The sequence below is a fragment of the Gymnogyps californianus genome, chromosome 7, assembly GCF_018139145.2.
Source record: "Gymnogyps californianus isolate 813 chromosome 7, ASM1813914v2, whole genome shotgun sequence".
NCBI lineage: Eukaryota > Metazoa > Chordata > Aves > Accipitriformes > Cathartidae > Gymnogyps > Gymnogyps californianus.
In genome coordinates this window covers 6136444-6158941 of record NC_059477.1, presented here as the reverse complement: position 1 = coordinate 6158941, position 22498 = coordinate 6136444, and the positions used below count along the sequence as shown (strand labels likewise).

The window sequence follows — 22498 nt, the reverse complement described above, 5'->3', positions numbered from 1 at the left end:
TTGTCCAGAATAAAAAAAAAAAAAACATCCTGGACTTTTTGGAGAATTTCATCACTATTCCTTTCTCATAGCAGTGCCATAACTATTACAGAGTCTTTCTGCCTCTGTATCCCTTTCCCTCCCCATTGGCATGAAATCAGACAGAATGGTGACCAAAGAAGGGACAAATTTCCTAATCTAGCTCCAACTTGCATTTTTAAATATGCATTGGCACATCCGGTTGAATACTTCAGCAGGTATTTCTGAGCAGCAGGGCAGCTTGGGAAGGAAGGCTTATAGGGACCAAAACACAGTGCTGTCCCTCAGACCATGAGGCACAAAAGGAGTTTTTGGTACCAACTGACACAGAAAGAGGTCAGATTTCTTCCAGCTCTGAGGTAATGGTTCTTTAATCAAAAGCAAAAAAAGGGCCACCTTCACCTTCTCTGAAATCGTTTCTCTTTTTAAAAACCAGATACCAAATTAATCATTTTTTTAAAAGTATCGGGAGTTTTTACTTTTATTATCCTCTTCTCCCTGTTCACTCATTCATGGGCTTTAAATGTAATGAAAACCAAACATGTCAGAAAAACACATGAGTAGTCATAATTCCTAATACTTCCAGCAGGATATGAAACAGAAGTACTTCACACTCCATCAGACAACATCTTCTCCTGGAATTTCTCAGCCCAGGTCTGCAAGCTTGAGGGATTGCAAGGTTCAGTTGCATTTTACAGCTAAGTCTGTAGCAACTGGGAAGTTGTAAATGAGCAGAGGTTCTAGTGACAGTCATTTGTATTACCTCCTCTAAAGAAGATGAAAGACCTTTCAATTTAGGCTTGACTGTGTCAAGAAATAAACGTGCATTTTGTTTCTTTTTCAGGAGTTTATTCTTTGCGTTAGGGAGGATGATTGGGTAGCACAAAGTGAGGCAGAACAAAAAATGTGTTCGGGAATAACCTCCATGTTCAGACAGCAGAATATTAAGATTATGTCATTTGTGCAATTTCCTCTGTTCCTTTTTTTATTCCCCGTAGTCTGGGTCAGATCCTGATGCCATTCACAGCAGTGCAGAGTTTAGGACTAACGCTCAGCTGACTCCTGTGGGATACATCTGATTTTGTTAATGATATTTACGAATTAGGAATCTGGGCTTCTTACATCTTGGCTATGACAAGAGCAGGTGACACCTATGTTACTCTGTGAATTCCTTTTACTCCTGACTAAGTGGTCTCAGGGCTTCTAATTCAACCAGGTCATCAATGCTGGTGTTGTACTGCATAAACAGGGTGCCCGGGGGATCATCATTCCCTGCAGTAACTTGTGTGCGTGATCTGCTGATGAAATCGTTTAATCCTTTCTTATTATTACTGCACAGGCTTTGAAAGAAGATTTCCCCCTAAGCCATGTCGTCTCCCCATTCACCAATCAGGAAAGAAGGGAAGGAATGCTTTTAAACCTACTGATTCCATTTGTGCTCACAGTAGGATCTGGAAGAAAAGGTCTGACTAATTTAACAAAAAGAATTTTTCTCCCCCTTTTCTGACAACTGATGTTTGCACTTTCCCTGCCCTCTGTTGATTTTTTTTATTTTTATTTTTTAATTTGGTTTTCTGTCACTGGCAGTGTGTCAGCTAAGTGCCCTTTGGGTCCGTGACTGAAAAGAGCCCCATTGGGAGAAGTTGTTGTTGTTGTTTCTTCTCTCTGTTTCAGCTGTGCCATGGTTCTTGAGTCAGGTCTTACACAGATGTGCTCCTCCTTTTGAAACCGGAGTGCAGGGCAAGACAAATCTGTTGTAGCAGAAGCCACAGAGGGGAGCAGAGGTCACAAATTGTGTGCCCCTGTGGATCACAGTCTGCCCAATCCATGCCACTTGTCTGGCACAAGTCCTGCTCCTTGCTTTCTTCTGTAGAGGGTGATCACTGGTGAATCCCTAAATGAAAGCAAAGAGTAAAGGGAGAGGGGAATGTCAAAAGGAAATGAGATCATGAGACCACTGAATGGGACATTTCTTTGTGCTGTGTAGCTCTGTGTTCGTGTGTGTTTGTGTTGGTGCTAAAATAAATTTTGCCTTTGCTTGCAGGAGGAGAAGCAGCATAACAAGGTGTGGGGGACGGAGTTTTGGCTTAGGGGACATTTGAGATTGCACCCCATTTTGGAACTGAACAGGGTCTGGATCTTTTGGGTGTCTTTGATGGGATGTAGCCTGATCTTTTTCTCTCTCTCCCCTCCCAATGCATCTCAGACAGCCCCTGGCTGGAGCAGCCTGAGGTCCTGCTGCTGCTCCAGACTGTTATCAATATCCTCCTGCCACCTCGCATCATCAGCACTTCCCGCAGCAAGAATTTTATGCTGGAGAGCTCCCCTGCCCATTGCTCCACCCCAGGGGATGCAGGGAAGGACCTGCGGCGGGAAGGGCTCGCAGAGTCCACCAGCCAGGCTGCCTACCTGGGTGAGTGATGGCTTCTGCTGACCACTGAGAAGAGACAGAGATGAAATGGAGTGTTCAAGACTGTAGACAGCACCAAAGAAAACCGTCTCAGGCAGGAGCTAATTGAGCTCTTTAGAGCTGCTTTAGGTCTTGTCCCGAACAAGGGGCCAGGCCAGAGCGTGAAGCCAGGAGTCTCTCTGGAATGTATTGCAACGTGAGCAGTGTCTGCACTGCAGCTGGAGGAGATTGCAGCACAGGTAGAAGTCACTCAGTTTTCATACTGCCAGAATATAGCAGTGAAGCCACAAAAGGCAAGTCAGGCTGCCTATCAGCCCCTAATATCAGTTTCACTGGCCCTTGGCTAGCTAGGGTGAAATGTGATGCAGTCTGTCTGCTTGCTGGCCCTGCGCACACACGGTCCTTACTGACTGGTATTCCCTCTGCTCACTGTATGCTGCTGCAAGGTAGTACTATATTTTCTCACATATGACCCACAGGTGAAAGGAAAGAAAAAATAATCAAATTTGAGATGCAGCAGCACTGCAGGTTATATGGGGAGAGTTTTGTCTCAAAGCTCTCACTCCTTCAAACAGCTGCTCTGTTTCTGATTTTGTGAGGGCATTCATCCGAAGACTTATACTCAGGTCTTTGTTAACCCATACCTGAGCAATGGGGTAACACTGATGAAAAAATGGCAGTTCACCACTGATTTAGCCCCCCACCCCAACAAACCTGGATACAGATGTGTGATGGCTGAGATGTCTTGGCCATCCAATCAAGAAAGATGGAGTAGTCAACCTTCTCCCAACAATTCCCAGGCCTCCCTGTTTGTTCTAGACCAGGGGAGCATGGAAGGGGGGAGATTCCTTGTCTCTCCTGTGAGCTAACTGTTGGTCACTGCCCACTTTAATATAGAGCATTGTTTTGAACCTCATCGCTGTTCATCCCCATTTATAATGCAGTGCTCTTGTGAATTGCGGTCCTTGGCTTACCAGACCGTGTTTTTGTTTAGATTACAGTTTGGCCGTGACTCATGCAGCTGCACTGCTAGAAAGGTTCTTTTCATTACCGCATAAATAACCTGGAGGTTATTGTGCTCACAGGGTGACTCTTTGTGTGGATATGCTTGATCAAGATTTTTGAGGTTGTCTGATCGGCCAGGCCTGTATTCCCCGCCCTGAGCTGCTTTCAAAATATCTGAATTCCAGGAAGACAAAAGAACTCTGCAGGGAGGGAGAGGGGAAGCTAGACCAAGAAAATACAGAGTAACTTAGGTATGAAGTAGGAAAATTTATCTGGAAATGGGGCGCTCAGTCCTGATCCTGAAGCCTTTATTATAAGAAGGTTGCCCTCCTTCCCTGCAGCATTTGGAGACTGATAGAAAAGACAGTTGTGACTCTGAGGTGTGTGGGTGTGCATGTGCACGTGCATGCATGCATGCATGCCTGTGTAGGTTTGTGCCCACTGTGGCCCCCCCGTTCCTCCCTCAATGCTTGTAAGGGACACTGATAACATCCCTGACTGCCATTTGCTGGTGTGTGTTCCCCTGTAGCCCTGAAGGTGATCCTTGTTTGCTTTGAACGCCAACTGGACAGCCAGTGGTACTGGCTGAGCCTGCAAGTCAAAGAGATGGCACTGCGGAAGGTGGGAGGGCTGGCCCTGTGGGATTTCCTCGACTTTATCGTACGAACACGGATCCCTATCTTTGTGCTCCTTCGGCCCTTCATCCAGTGCAAGGTAACAGTTGCTTTGGCTCCTGATAGATCACTCCCTGAAGGCAAGATATCCTTTATTCCCCTGCTGAGAACAGAGGAACAGCACTCCTGGAAGAACTGTGTGTTTATGTAGGGAATGACTTTTCAGAAGTTAGTAGGCCTGAGAGCCCTTTGAAACTAAATCAGAGGGCTTTTTCCTAGACAACACTAAAGAGTATGCCAGTCATACAGGAGCTCTGATCCATGGAGCATAACTAGTCTTAGTTCCCCTGGATGGGAAAGTACTATCGGGCTCAACCAAGAGGGTTTGCATCTGGACTTAATTTTGCAACAAAGACACTCAAAGCACTTGGAAGTAATGTGGATGCTTTGAACCTAGGAGGGGGTTGGTATGGTTGGCAGAAATCTTCCAGAAATCTCTCTTCTGCACAGAGCCGGTCAATACAGCTATCAGCCAGGAAGGACCACTCCACTTTACATCTCTTGGGTGAAGGTTCTGACAGGACTTTTGTGGATGGACAGACAGCTGCTAGGCTGAGGCAGCCAGGGCTTAAGTTAATCACAGCTCTTCCCTGCTTACCAGGGAGACTAGCACATGGTACTCCACCTTATTTAGCCTACTGTGTCTCACCACTTGGACAGACTAAATCATCTTGGAGGAAGGAGCTGTCTCATGTCTGAGGGTAGAGCTTAGCATAAGGAAGCCCTCATCCCCATGTATCAATGTCAGTGAGGTTTTGATATCTGTTCAGTCAAATATAAGGTTGTCCCTGAAAGGCAGGTGGAAACCTCATAGCTGGTGTCAAAACCTTATGCCTACAAAGAGGACAGTCTGCTGGCTCATGCTGGTCTGGAGACTAGTCCCAGTTCCCTGGGCATCACTTCCCTGCAACGCTAACATGTCCTGATTTTGCAGCTGCTGGCCCAGCCGGCTGAGAACCATGAGGAGCTGACTGCCCGACAGCACATTGCCGACCAGCTGGAGAGACGGTTCATACCGCGCCCGCTCTGCAAGAGCTCCCTCATCGCTGAATTCAATAATGAGCTGAAGATCCTGAAGGAGGCAGTGCACAGTGGGTCTGGTAAGGAGGAGGAGGGAGAGCTAAGGGCCATCAGCCCAATTTGGCTCGCCCGTAAATTAACTTGTGAGGCAGACGTGCCCGCTGCCTAGGAGGGGGATGGGGTAATCCACCCGCAACCCGACTGCCTGCCCCGGGATCAGGCCCTATGCCCAGCCCAGCCTTGCCACTGGACAGCCAACAGAAGTCCAGGTTAGTTGTGAAATGCACCTTGTCGTGCCCATTTTTTCCACTAAGTCTGAGTCCTATTTCCCAGCAGCCACCTCTCACTGTCACAGCTGGCTTGTGCAGCCCCAACCCACAACGCAGCAAGCCGCTACCTCCATCTCTGTAAATCCAAAGCTGCTCGTGCAGAAACGTCTGTCTGTCAGCAGCAGATCTGTCTCCTCCTTTCTCCTCTTGGTCTCTTTTTGATTTTTCTCTACTGTGAGGTCCAGATCAGCATCCCCGAGCTGATGGTGCACTGAATTCTCTCTTGCATGAGGAGACACTTTTCTCCTGTAAGTCACCCTTGTTGCCACGAGATGGCAGCCACTGCTTACACATGGCAAGAGATTTTATGTGCTTTGTTCTTAAGAAAAGAAAACAAATTCAAAAGAAAACGCCTCAGCCTTTTTTCCTTGGTAATAATTTGCCTTGTTCTTAAATGTTCAAGCTGATCTGGAAAATACGGTGATAAGGTTAAGGGAGAAAACCAGACTGCATAAGAAACAGAGATTTTGGAGAGATGAGGTGAGCCAGGGCAGCTGTGTCTGTTTTATCACCTCTGCCAACCCCTGCCCCACTAGTCAGGACAGAATCAGGTGCCCGATGTGACAGGAATGCTTGGCTGGTTCTTGATGTCCAGTGCCATCACTGACGTGGGTTTCGTTTTCCCACTCTTACACAGCTTACCAAGGGAAGACATCTGTCAGCACCGTGGGCACCTCCACCTCCGCTTACCGCCTGAGCCTGGCCACCATGTCCCGCTCCAACACCGGCACTGGCACGGTCTGGGAGCAGGACAGTGAGCCTTCCCAGCAGGCCTCGCAGGACACGCTGAGCCGCACAGATGAGGAGGATGAGGAAAGTAGGTGGCTATTGATTTGAGCTAAGCCCCCAACACTGAAGATGTTTTCTTGATGCTCCAGAGGACAGCTGGGAGGGGAAGACAGTTGTCCCTGTCCCATTGTGAACAAAAGGCCCATAGGGGCACGAGGCTAAGAAACTGGTGTGGTTGCTACACAGTTCATGGTGTTAAAGCTTGGGTCGTTACATAGCTCCTCATTCCCTCCTGAGCTCTGGGTAAGGAAAAGGGAAGGGCACAGGCAGATTTTTAGTGTATGAGACCTGGGCTGACATGCAATCCTCACAGTGCTGACCAGGCATTTGGCAATCGGTCCTCTCTTTGACCTTCATCATGACAGCAGGCAGGGGCTGTGGCTGGCTCTGTAGTTAGGATCCTGTTCCTGCAGGATCTTAGTACTTCCTGCTCATCACTTCTGTCCAGATGCTCCGACGTGGAATATGTTGTCCTTGTGCTGCATGGGATCCAGCTGTGGCTCTTTGCAGGGTGGAATGTCTGTGTGCTTGTGTCACTCGATTAACAAAGAGGAAATTAAGCCTTAAACCTACTGACAACAAAACCTTGATCTCCCTTTTGGGCAGCTGGCAGGTTCTGGGGTTGCCAGGCTTTCTGGTGCCAGTTTAGAAGGAATGGGATGGTGAATCTTTTGGGGAATAATTTGCAATGACCTGAATGTTGCTTTGTCATTTCAGCTGAGTTTCATGTTATTCTTGGAATTTTGCCTTCTCTCTGCTTCTGAGCTGTCCATCTGCTTCTGAGTTGTCCATCACTGAAAGCCAGGGTAGAAAACTCTGCTCATATGTCATCAGGCTTGGGCTTCCCCCTGCTTTAGCAGGGATACTGTCTTCTGGTGCTGCAACGGTTGGTTGCCTCAATGCCTGAAACTCAGGTGCTTCACTTCTGTATGTGAGGACTGCTGACTATTCCCCAAAGACATTAAACAAAAGGAGTGAAAATGGGTGGCTCAAAAGAAAGGCCTATGCAGTTACAGCAGAATTGCCTTTTGGGAAAGAACAGTTAGCCTGAAACTTTCCAGGCTCAGCCCAACTTTATTTTAGCTGGGTTCATCACTAAACATTGTATAATCTACCCAGTATTGTACTGCTGATACATTGCTCAGATACTGACTGTGGCAAACTCTGGTTTCAGCCTCAGATCAATGATGAGCCACTCTGTGGAACGATGAGTGCTGTCTTCCTATTTGCTTCCGGCAGTATTGCCTCAGCCCTGCCTTGGCTTAATGCTGCCATAAAATGTTTCAGTATATCACAATTGGAAAAGGTCAAAAAGAAAAGAGAAATTTACACAAAGCTTCCCCTTTGTTTTATTTGTTTATTTGTAATTAGAAGTTGTTGTGGTAAAAACCACGACAGAGTAATTTCTTTCCAGGTACTTTATATAACTTGAAACAGCACTGAAAATTTCAAGCAGTCCTGATCGCAATCCAAATGTCTGCATAATTCAGTTGCAGTATGATGTATTTGAGTCAATTTATCCAATTTTTTGTGCCATTTTAAAATGCGTGTCCCAAAGGGTGTTAAAGGGTGTCAGTTCTGCATTTTGCTGTTATGTATTTATCTTTTGTAACAGTGCTTTGCTATATCATAGTAGCAGTTTATTTCACACCAGCAAAATGTCTAGTTACAAACTGGACATTTATGCCAGAAAACACTGTATATTAACAAACAATTTATTAATCACAGGAATTAAGCCCTAGTGGAAGCTGAATTCCCCAAACACGTTTTCCTGAGAGCCATATAAGCTGAAAGCGTACATAAATCCCTGCCCCATGTGTGCTGGGTTCCTCATCCTGCAGGATATTATGCATATGTCTTTCTGAACTGTGACTGTAAAATCTAATGGAAGTATTCAAATTCGTAGGCTTGGGGTCTTGGTAAGTAAATGCTGGGTACACCTTTGGCATCCTGTTACCTCTTGACAACTGTAAATATGTAGGTGGGGTTTGGGGTGGTTGTTTCCTCTCCTTTCCTGTTTTTTCTTTCTTTCTAGATGACTCCTTGAGCATGCCCAGTGTGGTAAGTGAACAAGAAGCATACCTTATGGGTGCCATTGGGAGGAGGCGGTTCTCCAGCCATCTCTCCAGCGTGTCTGCACCTCAGGCTGAGGTGGGCATGTTACCCAGCCAAAGGTAACAACATGGGCTTTTCACCTTTCCCATTATATTCACGAGAGCAGAAATGGCGCAGGTATATTATGTGTACATCAGAGATGTGGGATAGTAGAATCAGTGCCAGCATAGTGACGCTAAATTTATTCGTCCTGAAATAGTGTTGGACCAAGGGTGCAGGGTTGGAAATAATGATTTTCCAGGATGATCTGTGTTGTGTAAGGTCCATAAGAACAAGCTGTCATCCGCAGAAACCTTCCTCTTAAACAGTTTCAGAAACCCTCAGCACTATTATTTTCTTCTGCTACTACTGTGGATAGCAAAAAGAAAACACATGGTTTGGGGGTTATGCATTGAACCAGGGGACCGTACACAATCTGTGCAGGCAGTGGGGAGGAATCCTGAGAAGCTGGGAAGGGGGGCAGAGGCATCCTGTTTATTTACTTAGTTTTCTTCCATGTAGTCTGTGTCCTTCCTAGAACAGTAACTAGCTCATCACAGAAACTGAATGTCAAGTTCAAAGATGGGATTTAATACTGTTTAAAACCAGAAATATACTTGTTGATAGAAATAACTTTGAATGCCTTATTCCTGGTTAACATGGAGCGGTGAGAAACAGATTGGACTTCGGGAAATGTACATCTTTAGAAGATGTAGAGAGAAGTTTTGCACTTAAGTGTGATTTTTTTCTAAGTAAGCAATGTTTATTGTTTTATTTGTCTGCGACGTAGTTATCCAAGGATATCTGACAATGGACAGATTAATTTATGTTATTTCCTTTGAACCTTTAAAGAATAAATTCTACATTATCTCATGACTAGCCTTGGAAAATCAAACAACATTGTTCCCTCCCCAGTCTTGCTTGGAATTAAAGAAATAACCTTGATACATGAAGGAAAAGTAACAGCTGTGGTACATACCAGCAGAGATAGGAGAAGTGATTTACAGGAGAGGAGTTACACAGATTTTATCTGGGAGTTTTCACAAAAGGGCTTACAGGAACTCATTTGACTTTTGAACTCAATTGATTCAGTCCCTTTGTTTCTTGAAAAATTAATATGCAAGACTGCATTTTCCTCAATATTTCACTACCATCTTCAATGCATAAACTTCATAAGAGTCACAGTTGACTGATAGCAATGTTTGCTTTGTGCAATCCCAAGTCATGGTGATGCTGAGAAAAAAAAGACTTTAATTACAACAGAGCTTTGCTCTCTACTTTTTAAGTATATGGTATACCAGGACAATCGCTTTTCATCTGTGTAGAGAAAGTAAAAGCTCAGCAAGCATAATCATAGTCCACAACGTCATGCCCTTTTTAGTTATGGATGGTCTCTGGGCTTTCAGACTGCCTCACAAATGTAAACCAATTAATGTTAAGTAATATTATTATTGCTTTCCTGCTGGTAGCCCAGCAGACTGCTTGCTTTCTTTCATGTTTTCCCTATGGGCTGAGAAGGCTGCTCCTGCCCGAATGGCCGAAGTGTAGAAAAGCAATGTGATTGTGTACTCGTTTGCCAGGACCCACGCCAGCTGTTTAGTTACAGTTTCATTGCACTACGAGACCTTGTTTTCCAGATGTTTGTCCTTAGAGTCGTACCAGAAGGAAAGTGGTCTATAGCTCGTGGGAGACAGATTAGCCCTCCCTCAGGAAGAAGTGGCTCATGGGGAAGGGGGAAGAAAAAAGCTTTCTATGAAGCTAGAAGTAAACAGAACCGAAATAAATGAAAATGCTGCAGGAAAATGGCTTTGAAAACCGTTCCCTGCCCTTATTTCCTGTGGAAACACATCCTACCGAACTTCTCAGCTCCCCAATTCTCAGCAGAGATGTAGAAGTCTCTATGTAGTCTAAACTCCCTCTAAAGACTGCTCCTGTTATCAGATGTTCTTTCAGCTCCTCTGAGTCATATATGTGCTGTTGAGCGTGCGAGACCAATTAATGTTACCGTCCTTTTTTTACTTTTTTTATTCCTTTGATATTTTTTCCCTTGAAAACAGAGACAAGCGCATGCTTTTTGCATTTTCTTTCCCTAAATTCTTAATCTCCCTGCCCCTCCTGCAGTGAACCTAATGTCCTCGATGACTCCCCGAGCCTGGCCACTGAGGGCAGCCTCTCTAGGTACAGTGTTAACACTACCTGTCTGTCAGTGTGTGTGCTGGGAAACGAGCCGTTTCCAATCTCCTCTGTCTCTTCCCCTCACCTTTTGTTGCTCTCTCCATCTCTGTCTCTTGTGGCTCATTGATATTCAGGCCTGCAAGTCAAAGGTGTAGCAACCCACCTTCAGTTTTCAGCTTTGATTGCCAATAACTTTGAGGAGGCTAAGGGGAAGGGGAAAGAAAAAGCTGTAGCAAGTGAAATAGCAGTCTGGCTGGCTAGCCTCGGGGTTTTCCCCTTGTTTAGCAATTGCTTGAAAGGCATGAGAAAGATTATCCACGAGGCATTAGCTGTAGCCTGTTATAAGCATTAGTCTGGAGGCTTATATAAAACAGAGACATCTGTTTTTCCATTCATCTCACAGTGCTGTCACCACAAAAGACTTAATAACAATATCAAGCTGTGTTCTTTAATATTCACTAATAAAACTAATTATGATGAGTCCTGTGGAATACAGTTCTCTGTGGATGCTTTACAGTAATTCTCGTTATTTTTACAAAGTGTTTCCAATTCTCAAATGACACCTTAGAAAGCTTGTAGGTGAACACCATTAATACATATTTAAAATGGCCCCGTCGGTGCTGGAGTTCAGGTCTAGCTGTTCCCTGTTACCTGTGGACACGGGAGTTTGTGTGCAAACACTGTTACAGCCGTGCCTGTCAAATGGGTCAGGAGTGAGCTTAGAAGGGAGATCTGCACCTTTAACGGCCAGCTCAGTCGTGTTAATCATCCTTACTGTCCTGCTGCTGTGCTTGCACCTCTCAACCCATCCTCGTGAGGTCAGAGAGCTGTCGTTAGTCCCAAGAGCATCTCTGTTTCCTTCCAGAAGAACACGGCCCCTTACGTTGGCAACATGGAGGGTAACGCACTATTTCATTACTTTACCACACCAGCTGAAGATGTGGATATGTTGAGAGGCGTTTGTGTGAATGGTTTCTATTTTGTTAGCTTGGTTTTAGATGTCAGTAGTGGCTTTTTGAGGGGGGAGACAGGCTGCTTTGTTCATTTGCTCGTTCTTCTCAGCTGACAAATGGAGAGTTTATCATTGGTGGTGTCACTGAGATCATACCATGATTCATGGTGTCCCTTGTGTGCTTGAATCCTGCTTTGGCAGATCGGTCTTTAATTGGTGCTACTGTAGGAGTGGCGTTAGGAAAAGACATTGGTTTGTTGGCAGAGACAGGAATATTGTTATCTGGTTTTGTGATAAAGCAAAATGGATTGCATGGTCATCTGAGCATGTTTTGGGGCCTACAGAGAACAGCAGTCTTCAACTGAAGAAGTTAAATGCCGTCCCTTAAGCAGAGCTAAAAACTCACTACAGTTGAGGAGGATGACAAAGGAGACAGTCCGTATCTGAGTTAAAGCCATAATGACCTGATACCAGGTTACATTAGTGTTGAATTTGAAATGTTTTGATCTTGTTAAGTGGGGGGGAGTCACTCCTAATAACAGTGGTGAGGCTGAGGAATATGAGACAGTTAAGTCAACAGATGAGTTCAAATGCAATAATTTATTTCGAACCCTGAAATGTAATCAGCTGTACACTGGGTTCCTACTAATTTCTGTCATACCAATTTTCGCTAGGGACCAGGACACTATCCTCCACCTTGCTCTATGGTACAGAGATTTCCTTAGGCAAAAAGGTTAACAGATGTACTTGGGAGTCGGTTCTGTTGAGGTTTATTATTCTTTTCAAGGAGCAGGCACTAACATCTGAAGGAGGGGCATCAGGGCTGCAAAGCCTTAGAAAGAGTGAAGACAGGGAAATACTGCAAATTTTTATAAACAGGCTAGTTTAGAGTTCTGTGAGGAAGAAAAGATGTTTCAACTGCATTGTTAAATGTGCAAATTAGATTCCTCCTCTAAAGGACAGAAGTAATAAAGCAGACATTGTAGGAGCTTATTGTGCTGTGGGGATCATAGGACAGAATTAATGTGTGTTTCAGGAACACATTCAGAAACATTAGTTTTGAATAAAGCAGGCTTGAGTTTTTCTTACATAACTGATTTCAGCTGGAGCACAGTAACAACAACTGTTTAGGATTGCCTTCTGAATTCAAAAGCTGATGTTTAGTCATAACTGACATAAAGAAATAAATCATATGGAAACTAGACCCTTATGGAAGGTAGGAGTTTTCAATAAATTAAATAAATAGCAACAAAAACAAAAAAGAATAAAGTCTGTTTCCCTTTGTTCTATAGCAATTAGAGCCAGCCATGTAGAAAAGCAGGGAAGACAGGAAGGGGATACCATTTAAGTGCTCAGAAGTAAACAGATAGCATGGGGTACAGGGCTGAGGAGCATATGTGTCCAGCATCGTGATTTGTTGTGGTTATAATCTGAGAGGAGAGGATATTTTCCCAAATCAGAGGGGAAGAAGAATGAGAAGTCACTGTAATGGAAATCTGTTGCACAAACACATTTCCCTTTAATGTTTGTCATTATGCCTATCTTAGCTTAATGGTGCCTAATAGGGAAAATCAGAGTAAATTCACATTGCCAGGGCAAGCGTAGCAGATCTAACACTAACTGGGCTAGGACGTGTCTGGGAATACAAGAGCTGGAGTTCATCTACATTTTAACCCATTCTCCACTGGCCTTTGTCCACTAACCCTCTCATTCAGATGTCTTGGGACACAAAGTGTGTATGTTCTACCATAATGGCGTGGCAAGCATGTACATCTTTTTAATAGACATTTAAACTCCTTGCTTCCCTTGTCTCTGTTTTGTTTTCTTCTTTGTCCTTTCTTTTTTTGGCTGCATGGTTTCTTGTAATTCATGAGCATCAGTTGTTATAATTGCCAACCTGACAAAGTTTCTTTTAGCCCCCACTGTGTGACTGCACTGGCTGTCCTTTCTTGTAGTGCTGGCAACATGCTTCCACAAAGTTGGGTTGGTTTGATCTTTTGCTCACCTGTCTCTGCCCTAACTATGTAATGGGAGTAACATTATTGTGAAGATAAAACCCCTGACAGAGATACTCAGAGAGTGACAGAGCATCTTTGTGTTGGGCAGGAAAAACTTCCATTTTGTTATTCCCAAATAAATCTGGCTTATGTATTGCAGAAAATCCCTTCTTATCGATCACATTGCCACAGGAGGGGAACGTACTGCCAGCTGAAATGGCATTTGATTCAGTGTTCCTTGATTGGGTCCCACGGGCTGCCAGAAAAACAGTATACTCCTGGTCAGGTCTGGTAAACAGAGAGAGACAGAAAAGGAGGAAGGGAGGGCTACACAGAACCAACAGTCTGCCTGCCACACTAATTTTCATGGACACAAGATCAGCAGTGCTGTTCTTCGATGTGAAAAGAAAACCTCACAAACCCTCATGAAGTGAAAGGTTATATCTGAAAATTCACTCATCTGAAATGTGTGGTCTTTATGATTCTCTCTCTCTTTCCTTCCTTTCTTCAAAATTTGGGGATAGAAGGCAAAAAGACAGCCACAGCAGGACTGTGCTGTGCGCAGGCAGCTCTGCAAAACTCAGCTGCTCTCGGGTCCACCATTTGCCTGCAATAGATATCTGCAATTTCAGCTCATAAGATCATCCCAAATTATACCAATTTGTGTAATGATTCAGTACTGGAAATAAACATCCACCAGCTCACTAAACTCATTTCACTTATGATATAAGCCAGGCTGAAAATCCCAGACTCCAGCAGGAAGACACAAAGTCCAGCCTTTCTTTTGCTTGCCTATTGTTTGTCTTCAGTGCACAGATTACTCCATGGGAATCATTTTTTTCCTCATGTATAGCCTCTGTGCCCTCATGCGGTCCATGTACTCCCTTTATCTAATGACTTTTTCAAAGTGTTTTCATGATGTGTGTGAAATGAGTTTGTTTCACCACTATAAAGTGTTTTGTACTGAATATAATTGTAGTCTTTCTGCTACAGACATTTATGTCTCCTCACTCATAGAGCTAAGAGTTACTGTTCCTTCATCGGAAATTGTAACAGTATTCTCAAAAGCTAGTCCAACAGAAAATTATTTTTTCAAGCCATTCTCCAGCTAATTCCTACTTAATTCACATACTGGTAACTACTCTAAAAACTTCTTAAAATTCAGAGGAATATGTTTTTATGTAATCCTAGAAACAGAAGATTAAGAAAATTCTGCAAGCTGTAATTTCAGGTAGTCTGGATCACAAATCTAAAGACTAATTTAAGTGCAGTCTCTTTGCTTTAATAAGGAATGATGTGTTGCTTCTGGGCCTACCAGTCATATGTGCTGCAGTCATTGTCTGGGTCAAGAACACAGTCCTACTAACAGGAAGTAACTTTGAGGACTCTGCTTATTCATAGGCGGGTGTTTGCATGATGTTTAGGATGCTTTGTATGTAAATCATGTCAATACCCTACGTAAAAGCTGGAAAATATGTTCCAGAGACTGGTGATCTCATTTGGAAGAGCTGTCTGAGGGAGAAAAGGACTCAAATGTATCTTGTTTGTTCTGGCTTTGAGCTTGCAGAAGCTTTTCCTTTTTTTCCAAACCACTGCAGCTGTGGTGAGATTGCCGAGGGCATGCCTAGGATTATTAGGCTGTGGTCAGACAATCAGAAGAGAAACAGCTTCAGGGTCTTAAGATGTCTCTCTCCTTGAAGTTGCCCATTGTCTCCCCAGTAGAGCTGGTAGAAACACACACATACGGTTTAGTGCAAAGTCTGGCTTTAGTTTAAACTGATAAGTGAGGACAGAATAGGACTTTCAGGTCAGGTAACCAGACTTTGACCCGAAGCAGACCAGGAAGCTCTCATGTTCTGTTCCACCAAACCTTCTAAGAGCAATAACTTCTGCCAAAGTGAAGAATGAGCTGTTCAGGAGACAGAACTTTTTAAGGCTCTCCACAGACATCCTCCATGTCTTCTCTGACCATGTCCCTAGGTTTGTCTTCTTCCTCCGCTCCTGTAAGGTCAGGCGATAAACCTCCACTCTGTTGGTGGTACTGAGCTCCTCCAGGGAGATCCAAGGAAAACATCTAGAGAAAAGAATGTTGTTTTGCTTTAGATTAATGCAGGCCAAAGGCAAAATGGATTGTAATACTGAATCTTCAACAATGCATACCAGATATAGCTGGAAGTTGCTTAAATAGGACGTGTGGCTCAGTGGATTCCATTCTGTCCCAAATAAGCAGCTGCCTGATTTATAAGAAGTCTGTCTTAAATGTTAGTTGCTATTGTAACCATATGTCTCTCAGACATAGTTCATTCAGCTAAAATGTTTTGTGACTGCTGTCTGCTAAGTGACCAATTCTTAACTGTTTGGAGGAATACAGTGCTTGATAAAAACAAGGGGAGGGTGGTATTTTCATGTTAACTAGATTAAATGATCAGTTGAATGGTAGAATGAGATGGTATGTAGCTGAGTATGTTTTATTGCTAAAGATTCTTTTACTGCAGATTTTCAGATATTTTGTGCCAAGATATTAAAAACTTAAAAGCTGTATTTATGTGTGTATATATATAATTTACGTTTACTTGTCTTTTTTGTTCGTTAGCCACAAAAACACTTAAGGCTGCAAGTGTTGAGTGTGGGGCCTTGTTCACATAACTCATGCATCCATTATGTGAAAGGATCCTTTGTCACTTTGTGTTTGTTTTTTGTTTGTTGACTTAAATTGAAATTAAAACCAGATGACAAAATTGTGATGAGGCTGTGGAGTCTATCTGGGAGGAAAAAAAATAGCTTTTACAACATTGTCCTTGAAAAAGGAAAAGCAAACAAGAAGGCTTTTGAGCTAGGAAGCTGATATTCTTGCCTTTACTGATGTGGCAAAGGATGCAGAGAAGTGAGTGTTGCTCAGTGGGATGCATCAATCAATGACTGAAAACTGAAATTTGCAGTTATTTATATTTGGATGCTACCTGTGCGTGGCTAAGTCCTGAATGCCATGACTCCACCTCCCACCCTTTCCTAAGCCCTGGAAGCCACAACCCAACAGACACGTCCCCCCCATCCTTCAAAGACAGTATTGCTCTTTGAAGTTACCGTGCCATTAGTGATTGGTTGATTTATTTATTTATTTATTTATTTTAGTCACAATTGCCAGGACACCTGCTAGTTATACAGGGTGCTTCTGTCCTTGGCCTAATGCTGTCAACATCTAACAGGGTGGCAAGCGTGCAGAGCGAGCCAGGACAGCAAAACCTTCTTCTGCAGCAGCCCCTGGGGCGGAAGAGAGGCCTACGGCAGGTGAGAACACGAGGAGTGAGTAAACCTTCTCTCCTTCTGTTAGAGTTGCTTTGTTTTATCTCGTCTGTGTCTGTTTTGAAATGATTTGTGGATGTGACATGTCCCTTTTACCTAATTTGTGATATACTAGTGCAGTCCGTTGAGTTAGCAGGAACCATAGCACAAGTTGTAGCTGTGAGGCCTGACAAATCCCTAAGAGAGGAGTTGCACTTTGTTTTGAACTCCCCAATCTTTTCCTCTGTGGGCTTTTTTTTTTTTTTTTTAATTAAACGATGGTCACACAATCTGCATTGTATTACAGTCAGTATTCAAACTGAAAAGGCACAAAACCCAGAATTTCATATGAAGGAGATGTCTGAGCCATGGAAACCTTAAAACATGTATCTGCTAAAAGTAGAGTGGATGGAGATCTAGAGGAATAGACAATGATGATCTGTTCTCCTTACAGAGGGGAAGTTGTGCAATATGTGAACATATATCAGCCTAACTCTTTCTTCCAACATTTAGCTTCGACGACCACTGCTGTCACGTCAGAAAACTCAGACCGAACCTCGTAGCCGTCATGGAGCTCGACTTTCAACCACGCGGCGGAGCATCCAGCCAAAACCAAAACCTAGCGGTAGGGCAGCACTGCATTTCCAGAACCAGCACTTCATATTTGAAAGTAGAAAATACTATGTTGTTTTTTTAGCTTAAAGGAAAAGTTAGTATGTTGTCAGTAGCCTATATTAAAGTCCCAGCGCTTTTACCCTTTTTCCTCGTAAGTGGATATCCTATCAGAAAATTACCCCCTCAAAACACTTTGATGGTTTCTCCAAAGGCTTTCAAGGTGAAACTGGACATGGACGGTGAATTATCACGTCTCCTAGAGGTGTGGAGAATTTAGGGGACAGGTGTCCTCTATTCAGGATGCCTTGTCCAAAACCTCCAGATGTGCAAATTTTGAAGCTGCTAGTGAGAGCAGTAGAAAGAAGGAAATTTCCCATCATTTGTAAGCTTAGCAGTGCAGAGCTTTAAGGGTTGTATATGGAAATGAATATAGGACTCTCCTAGTCCATGCTGTATGTTTCCATGAGTCAGCACTGCCAAGCAGAGCAGGTGGCTGTATTCTGTGCCATCTGAAGCGAGCAGTTAACTTTGGAGGCAACACCTGGAAGAGCAAAGGTTGCTTGCGCACTTTCTGGGTTTCTAACCATTCAGCCGGGACTGTGCTGGGGCAACAGCGCTGTTGGAGATGTTTGAAACATAAAAGTTGACCCAAAATAATTAAGAGCAGGAGCAGGGATATCAGTTTTACCGTTGTCTAGCTGTCTTCACCCTGTGCTGTTCTGTTATTCCCAGATAGTGGGCTCAGTCTGCAGGAATGGGGGGGAATCAGCTGCCCTCTTTCTTTTCTCAGATCTCCTGCAAAACCGTGGGCAATTCCCTTATATATTTGCATCTCAGTTTTCCTTTTTTAGTTGAGGGCAGAAATGCCTAACTCACATGGGAATTCAATTCAGTATATTCTTCTGGGATGGAAAGATGTTATGGGTGGCATTTATCTCACCAAGCCATGACAAAGATAGGTAGGGTGACTAGTCTTCAGGAGATCCCTGACTCAGCCTAGGGTAAAAGGCTTTTAGATTAGACTCCAATTAGACAGCTTATAAAGATGGAATGAATCATGAATCCTGTCTTAGTTGTAAAAACTCCAGGGATTCTCTCTCTTCTTTTCTTGTTGTGTTTTACTTCCCAAATTGTAGCATTTTAATACTCAATTTTCTGGGCTTTGTACCCTTCAGTGGAGCAGAAGCGATCAGTGACTTTCACTGAAGCCCAGCCTGAGGCAACAACAGCCTCCCCAGGGGACCTGTCAGCTCCAGCAGCCCAGCAGCAGGGCTGCAGCCGCAGCAGCCCCCAGGCGACCAGCAAGCAGGAACCGCCAAGTAAACCTGTGCTGACTTCCTCACCTGCCATCGTTGTAGCTGATCTCCATAGCCAGATGACTGGCCAGGTAATGAGATTGACGGTTTTATCATGTGTGTGTGTCTGCTTCTTCATCAAAGTTGCAGGGCAAATTTATAGGGAAACGCCTGATGCATTACATCACTATAACGAAAGCTGGCGGGTGAGTGAAGATAGCAAACTCTTCTGTGTGTCTACGCTTTAGGCTGAGTTTGCTGTCCAACCCCCTACTTTTGTAAACCATTCACTTCTAGATCTATGCAACGATTCTGAATTTGCAAATATATTTCCTGCATCTTCCCCTTCCACCTTCCCGTCACATATAGTAGTCCTTCTGGACCTGCGCACCCGTGCAAGTTTTCATCAACAGGTTTTTACAGCTTGCTCTCTGAGAAATGCGTCCTTAAGGAAGGACTCCTTCAAAACCTCAGGACTGTTTTAGCAAAAGCATCGCATTTCAAAAGAAATTGCTTGTCCAACATTTTTCTGTGTTGGACACCACTGAGGACTGTGCAGGGACAATCACAGTCATCCCTTCAACACATCAGTGACATTGAGATCACTTTCATACACCCAGGTATCTAGTGTCTTTTGGGGGTTATGTCCTTTGCCATGAACAAATGAAAGGCACCCGTGTTGAGAATACGCTAAAAAAAAAATGAAATGAGGAAGTGTTAACGACTGAAATCAGATAACCTTTCTGATCATTGCTACAAATTTGATTCACCAGCAAAAATGTATCATTGGTAGGGCAAAATTTTAGGGATTTATAATCTGCGAGTGCCTGGCCCTTTATGGTAAAAAGTATTTCTGAATGAGAAAATATTTTATAGATGTTCCCTTGCTTTCTTCCCCCCTCTCCCTCCCACTTTCTCTGAGCCTGACCACTGGCTCTCCTCAATTGCAGAGCGAGGCACTTTCTGCTGAGAAGGAGAAGGAAAAAGAGGAGGGCTTGGAGTCCCGGCCAACAACAGCACAAAGCACCCCACCCACACAGCTCTCTGACACCGAGGACTATGCTGGCCTCGAGACCACCAGCTTGTTGCAGCACGGGGACACTGTCCTTCACATCAGTGAGGACAATGGAATGGAGAACCCCTTGCTGGCCACTCACTTCAGCTTCACGCACGTGGAGCTGGGGGAGACCGACGTCGATCTAGATGAATCTCATGTTTAACTCTTGGGGAAGTGCGGTAGTGGGAGGAGGAAGAGAAAGTGTACCTTCTCCTTTGAGTTCCCTGGTAACTAGTAACTAATTAAAACAAGAGCACTTTATTATCCGAAAGCAGAAAACAGCTAACAGCCGGTTGCTATAGACTGGCAAATTTCTGTTTGTGAAATCTATTTCAGTTCAGGGCAAGACTGCAGGAACAGAGAATTTTTACAAAATTCTCAGGGTAGGGGTGTGTGGGCAAATATGTGGTCCATAAAACCTTGATCTGGCAGCCATGTACTGTGATCGGCAGCCTCGTTGGGTAAGCAGGCTGTTGTACTGTATGAGACAGAGAAGAGAAGCCTCTTTTGAGATTGTGCCCAAGATTTATTTTTGTAGTGTTTTTGAGAGGAGGGCTATACAGTAGCTGAATCCAAGGCTCTTACACCTTGGTACTGACAGTGAAAACACTGACAAAAAGTACCAATCTAAAGTTTGATTTTCACAAGCCTGGGACCATTGTTTCTAACTTGCAGAGCAATGATAAGCACCATGGAGCAATTAGACTTTTTTTTTTTTTGGCACTGCAGACTTTAGTTGAGTTTACTTTTGTCTGTTGGTTTCATTCCACTCTGTAAGATATTGCCCTTGTGCTACAAAAATATTTGCTCTGTAAAACTAAATACAGTACATACCGTAAGAAGGAATGCACGTGCTGTGCACAGATATAGATGGGCAGGGGGTGAGTGGTCTGCAGATGGTATAAATAGCCCACGCTGTCCTGCTTAAATGTACTGAGCAATTCATCTCCACAGCTTAAAAAAACCCCAAGAAACCGCATCTGGAATGCGTGGACCTTCTGGTACCTAGCAACTACTCCACTGATGCTTTCGTATGTACTTAGATATAGGGATTTAAAGTAAATATTTATAGATGGTATTTTCATGTTCCTATACATATAAATATAAATATATATGTACATTGTAAACAAAAGATGGATATTGCAGGGCAGAAACCTGAGGAAAGAATCTATTTTTGGCATGTTGAGATTGTATTTAAAAAGGTTCCATTTTATGTACGTAATGTTCATGGGTGCAAGTATTAGAGAGATATATATATATATGTAACATTTATACGTAGGTGGAGATCCCCATGGGGGATCAGCTGAAGTCACAGCTGAGTTATGGGCCGTGCTGCAGCATCATGGAATTACACTGAAATGTGAATTTAGCCATTAGCTGCTTAGGGGCAAACTGCAAAACAGCTGTGAAACAAACCATGAAATCATAAGCAACGCCCAAAGTTACGCTGTGCTTTGGGAATCGTATGCTGCCTTTTTCAGCTTATGTTAGAAGAACTAGAGTTTACAATCATGGCATTATTGTGCAGAGGAAAATGTTTTAGATCATCCCGAGAGTCTGTAAAATGTGCTAATTACCAGTTTGGCTCCTGAGGGCTTGTAATTTGGACATATGCATCATAAAATAGCCTTACTGAGGAGACAGAACGATATCCTCCTATCCATCTCCAAAGAAAGGACTCGCATCTCTCTTCAACAGCTCTGAAATAGCTGTTTAAAAATACTGCCGTACAAACGACTGCCTCACTGCTGTAGTGCAGCATGCAGTTTTTACTGTTGCCTGGAAAATTAACCGTATACCTGACAGCAGGTTTCAGCCTGCTGAAACCCACGGAGCCTTCAGGCTGCGCTGCCTGGTATTTGCCAAATGCTCAGATTTGACGGGAGCTGTGCATACCAGTCTGAGGAGGGAACTCATGCACATTAAACCTCTGAAGACAGCAAAAGCCATCCTTCTCCCAGGCTCGCGGGTGTTGAGCATGCTCTGCTACCACTGCATTGGTGAGAGATGGAGGCTCTCAGCACCTCTCGGGAAAAGCAGGGCTGGAAAGGCAACTATTTTTATAGTGCACCACCTATATCACCATATATATATATATATATATATAGGTGGTGCACTAATGCAACTTTAAAGTGTACATGGTTTTGTAAGAGAGATGGTTAGGTGAAGATGGCAGTGTCTCGATATGCTGCTCAATGCGTGTCCTGAATGACAAACTGCTTTGCTGACCAAAACATGCTGTACCGCTTCTTATCTCTGCAGCGCACAGGAGCCAGCACCAGCTACCTATAGGAGACTGCTTTGGATTAGCTCCTAGCTTGGAGGTCACTCAAAGAATTGCTAAATGCCAGATGCTAAGTTTTATTATTAACAGTGACGCACAAATGAGAAAAAACACAGCTTCACTTTCAAATCCCAAGGTAGGCTGGGTTACTGGCAGTTGGGTGGGGGAGGAGAGATTTAGACGCGAGCTGAGTAAATGGCTGGGACGCAACACATACAGAATTCATGGTGTGTTTTATAGAGTGACCTTTTCTGCTGAAAATGAGAAGGAAGCACCTTCCTTAATGAAAAGTAGATGCCTCACCATGGTACTCCACTCTAATGATGACAAAATAACTGTGATTTACTTCATTTAATTCAGTGTATGTAATAAATGTTTCCATTCAGGTTTCCCACTGTCACCAGTGAATCCAGAGTAGTAAGCCATAGCAAGGACTAAAATGCCTACCCTGCTAGAAATCAATGCAGCTTATAAATGATGTAATCCGTAATTTGGTTTTATT

The 22498-nt window shown here is 43.7% G+C and overlaps 1 protein-coding gene across 3 annotated transcripts in view; it reads left to right on the top strand.

The window, feature by feature from the left end:
* UNC80 (unc-80 homolog, NALCN channel complex subunit) overlaps positions 1-19875 on the top strand; it is a 133366-nt gene extending 113491 nt beyond the window's left edge. For 2 of the 3 annotated variants that reach the window (XM_050900030.1, XM_050900031.1), the window contains 11 exons: positions 1358-1481; positions 2225-2431; positions 3963-4147; positions 5042-5207; positions 6094-6273; positions 8281-8419; positions 10461-10517; positions 16670-16751; positions 17259-17370; positions 18536-18747; positions 19606-19875. In XM_050900030.1, coding sequence (XP_050755987.1) covers positions 1358-1481; positions 2225-2431; positions 3963-4147; positions 5042-5207; positions 6094-6273; positions 8281-8419; positions 10461-10517; positions 16670-16751; positions 17259-17370; positions 18536-18747; positions 19606-19875 — 1734 coding nt within the window. The remainder of the gene's footprint in view (positions 1-1357; positions 1482-2224; positions 2432-3962; positions 4148-5041; positions 5208-6093; positions 6274-8280; positions 8420-10460; positions 10518-16669; positions 16752-17258; positions 17371-18535; positions 18748-19605) is intronic. The other variant, XM_050900032.1, reaches the window with a different exon arrangement.
* Positions 19876-22498: the final 2623 nt, after the last annotated feature.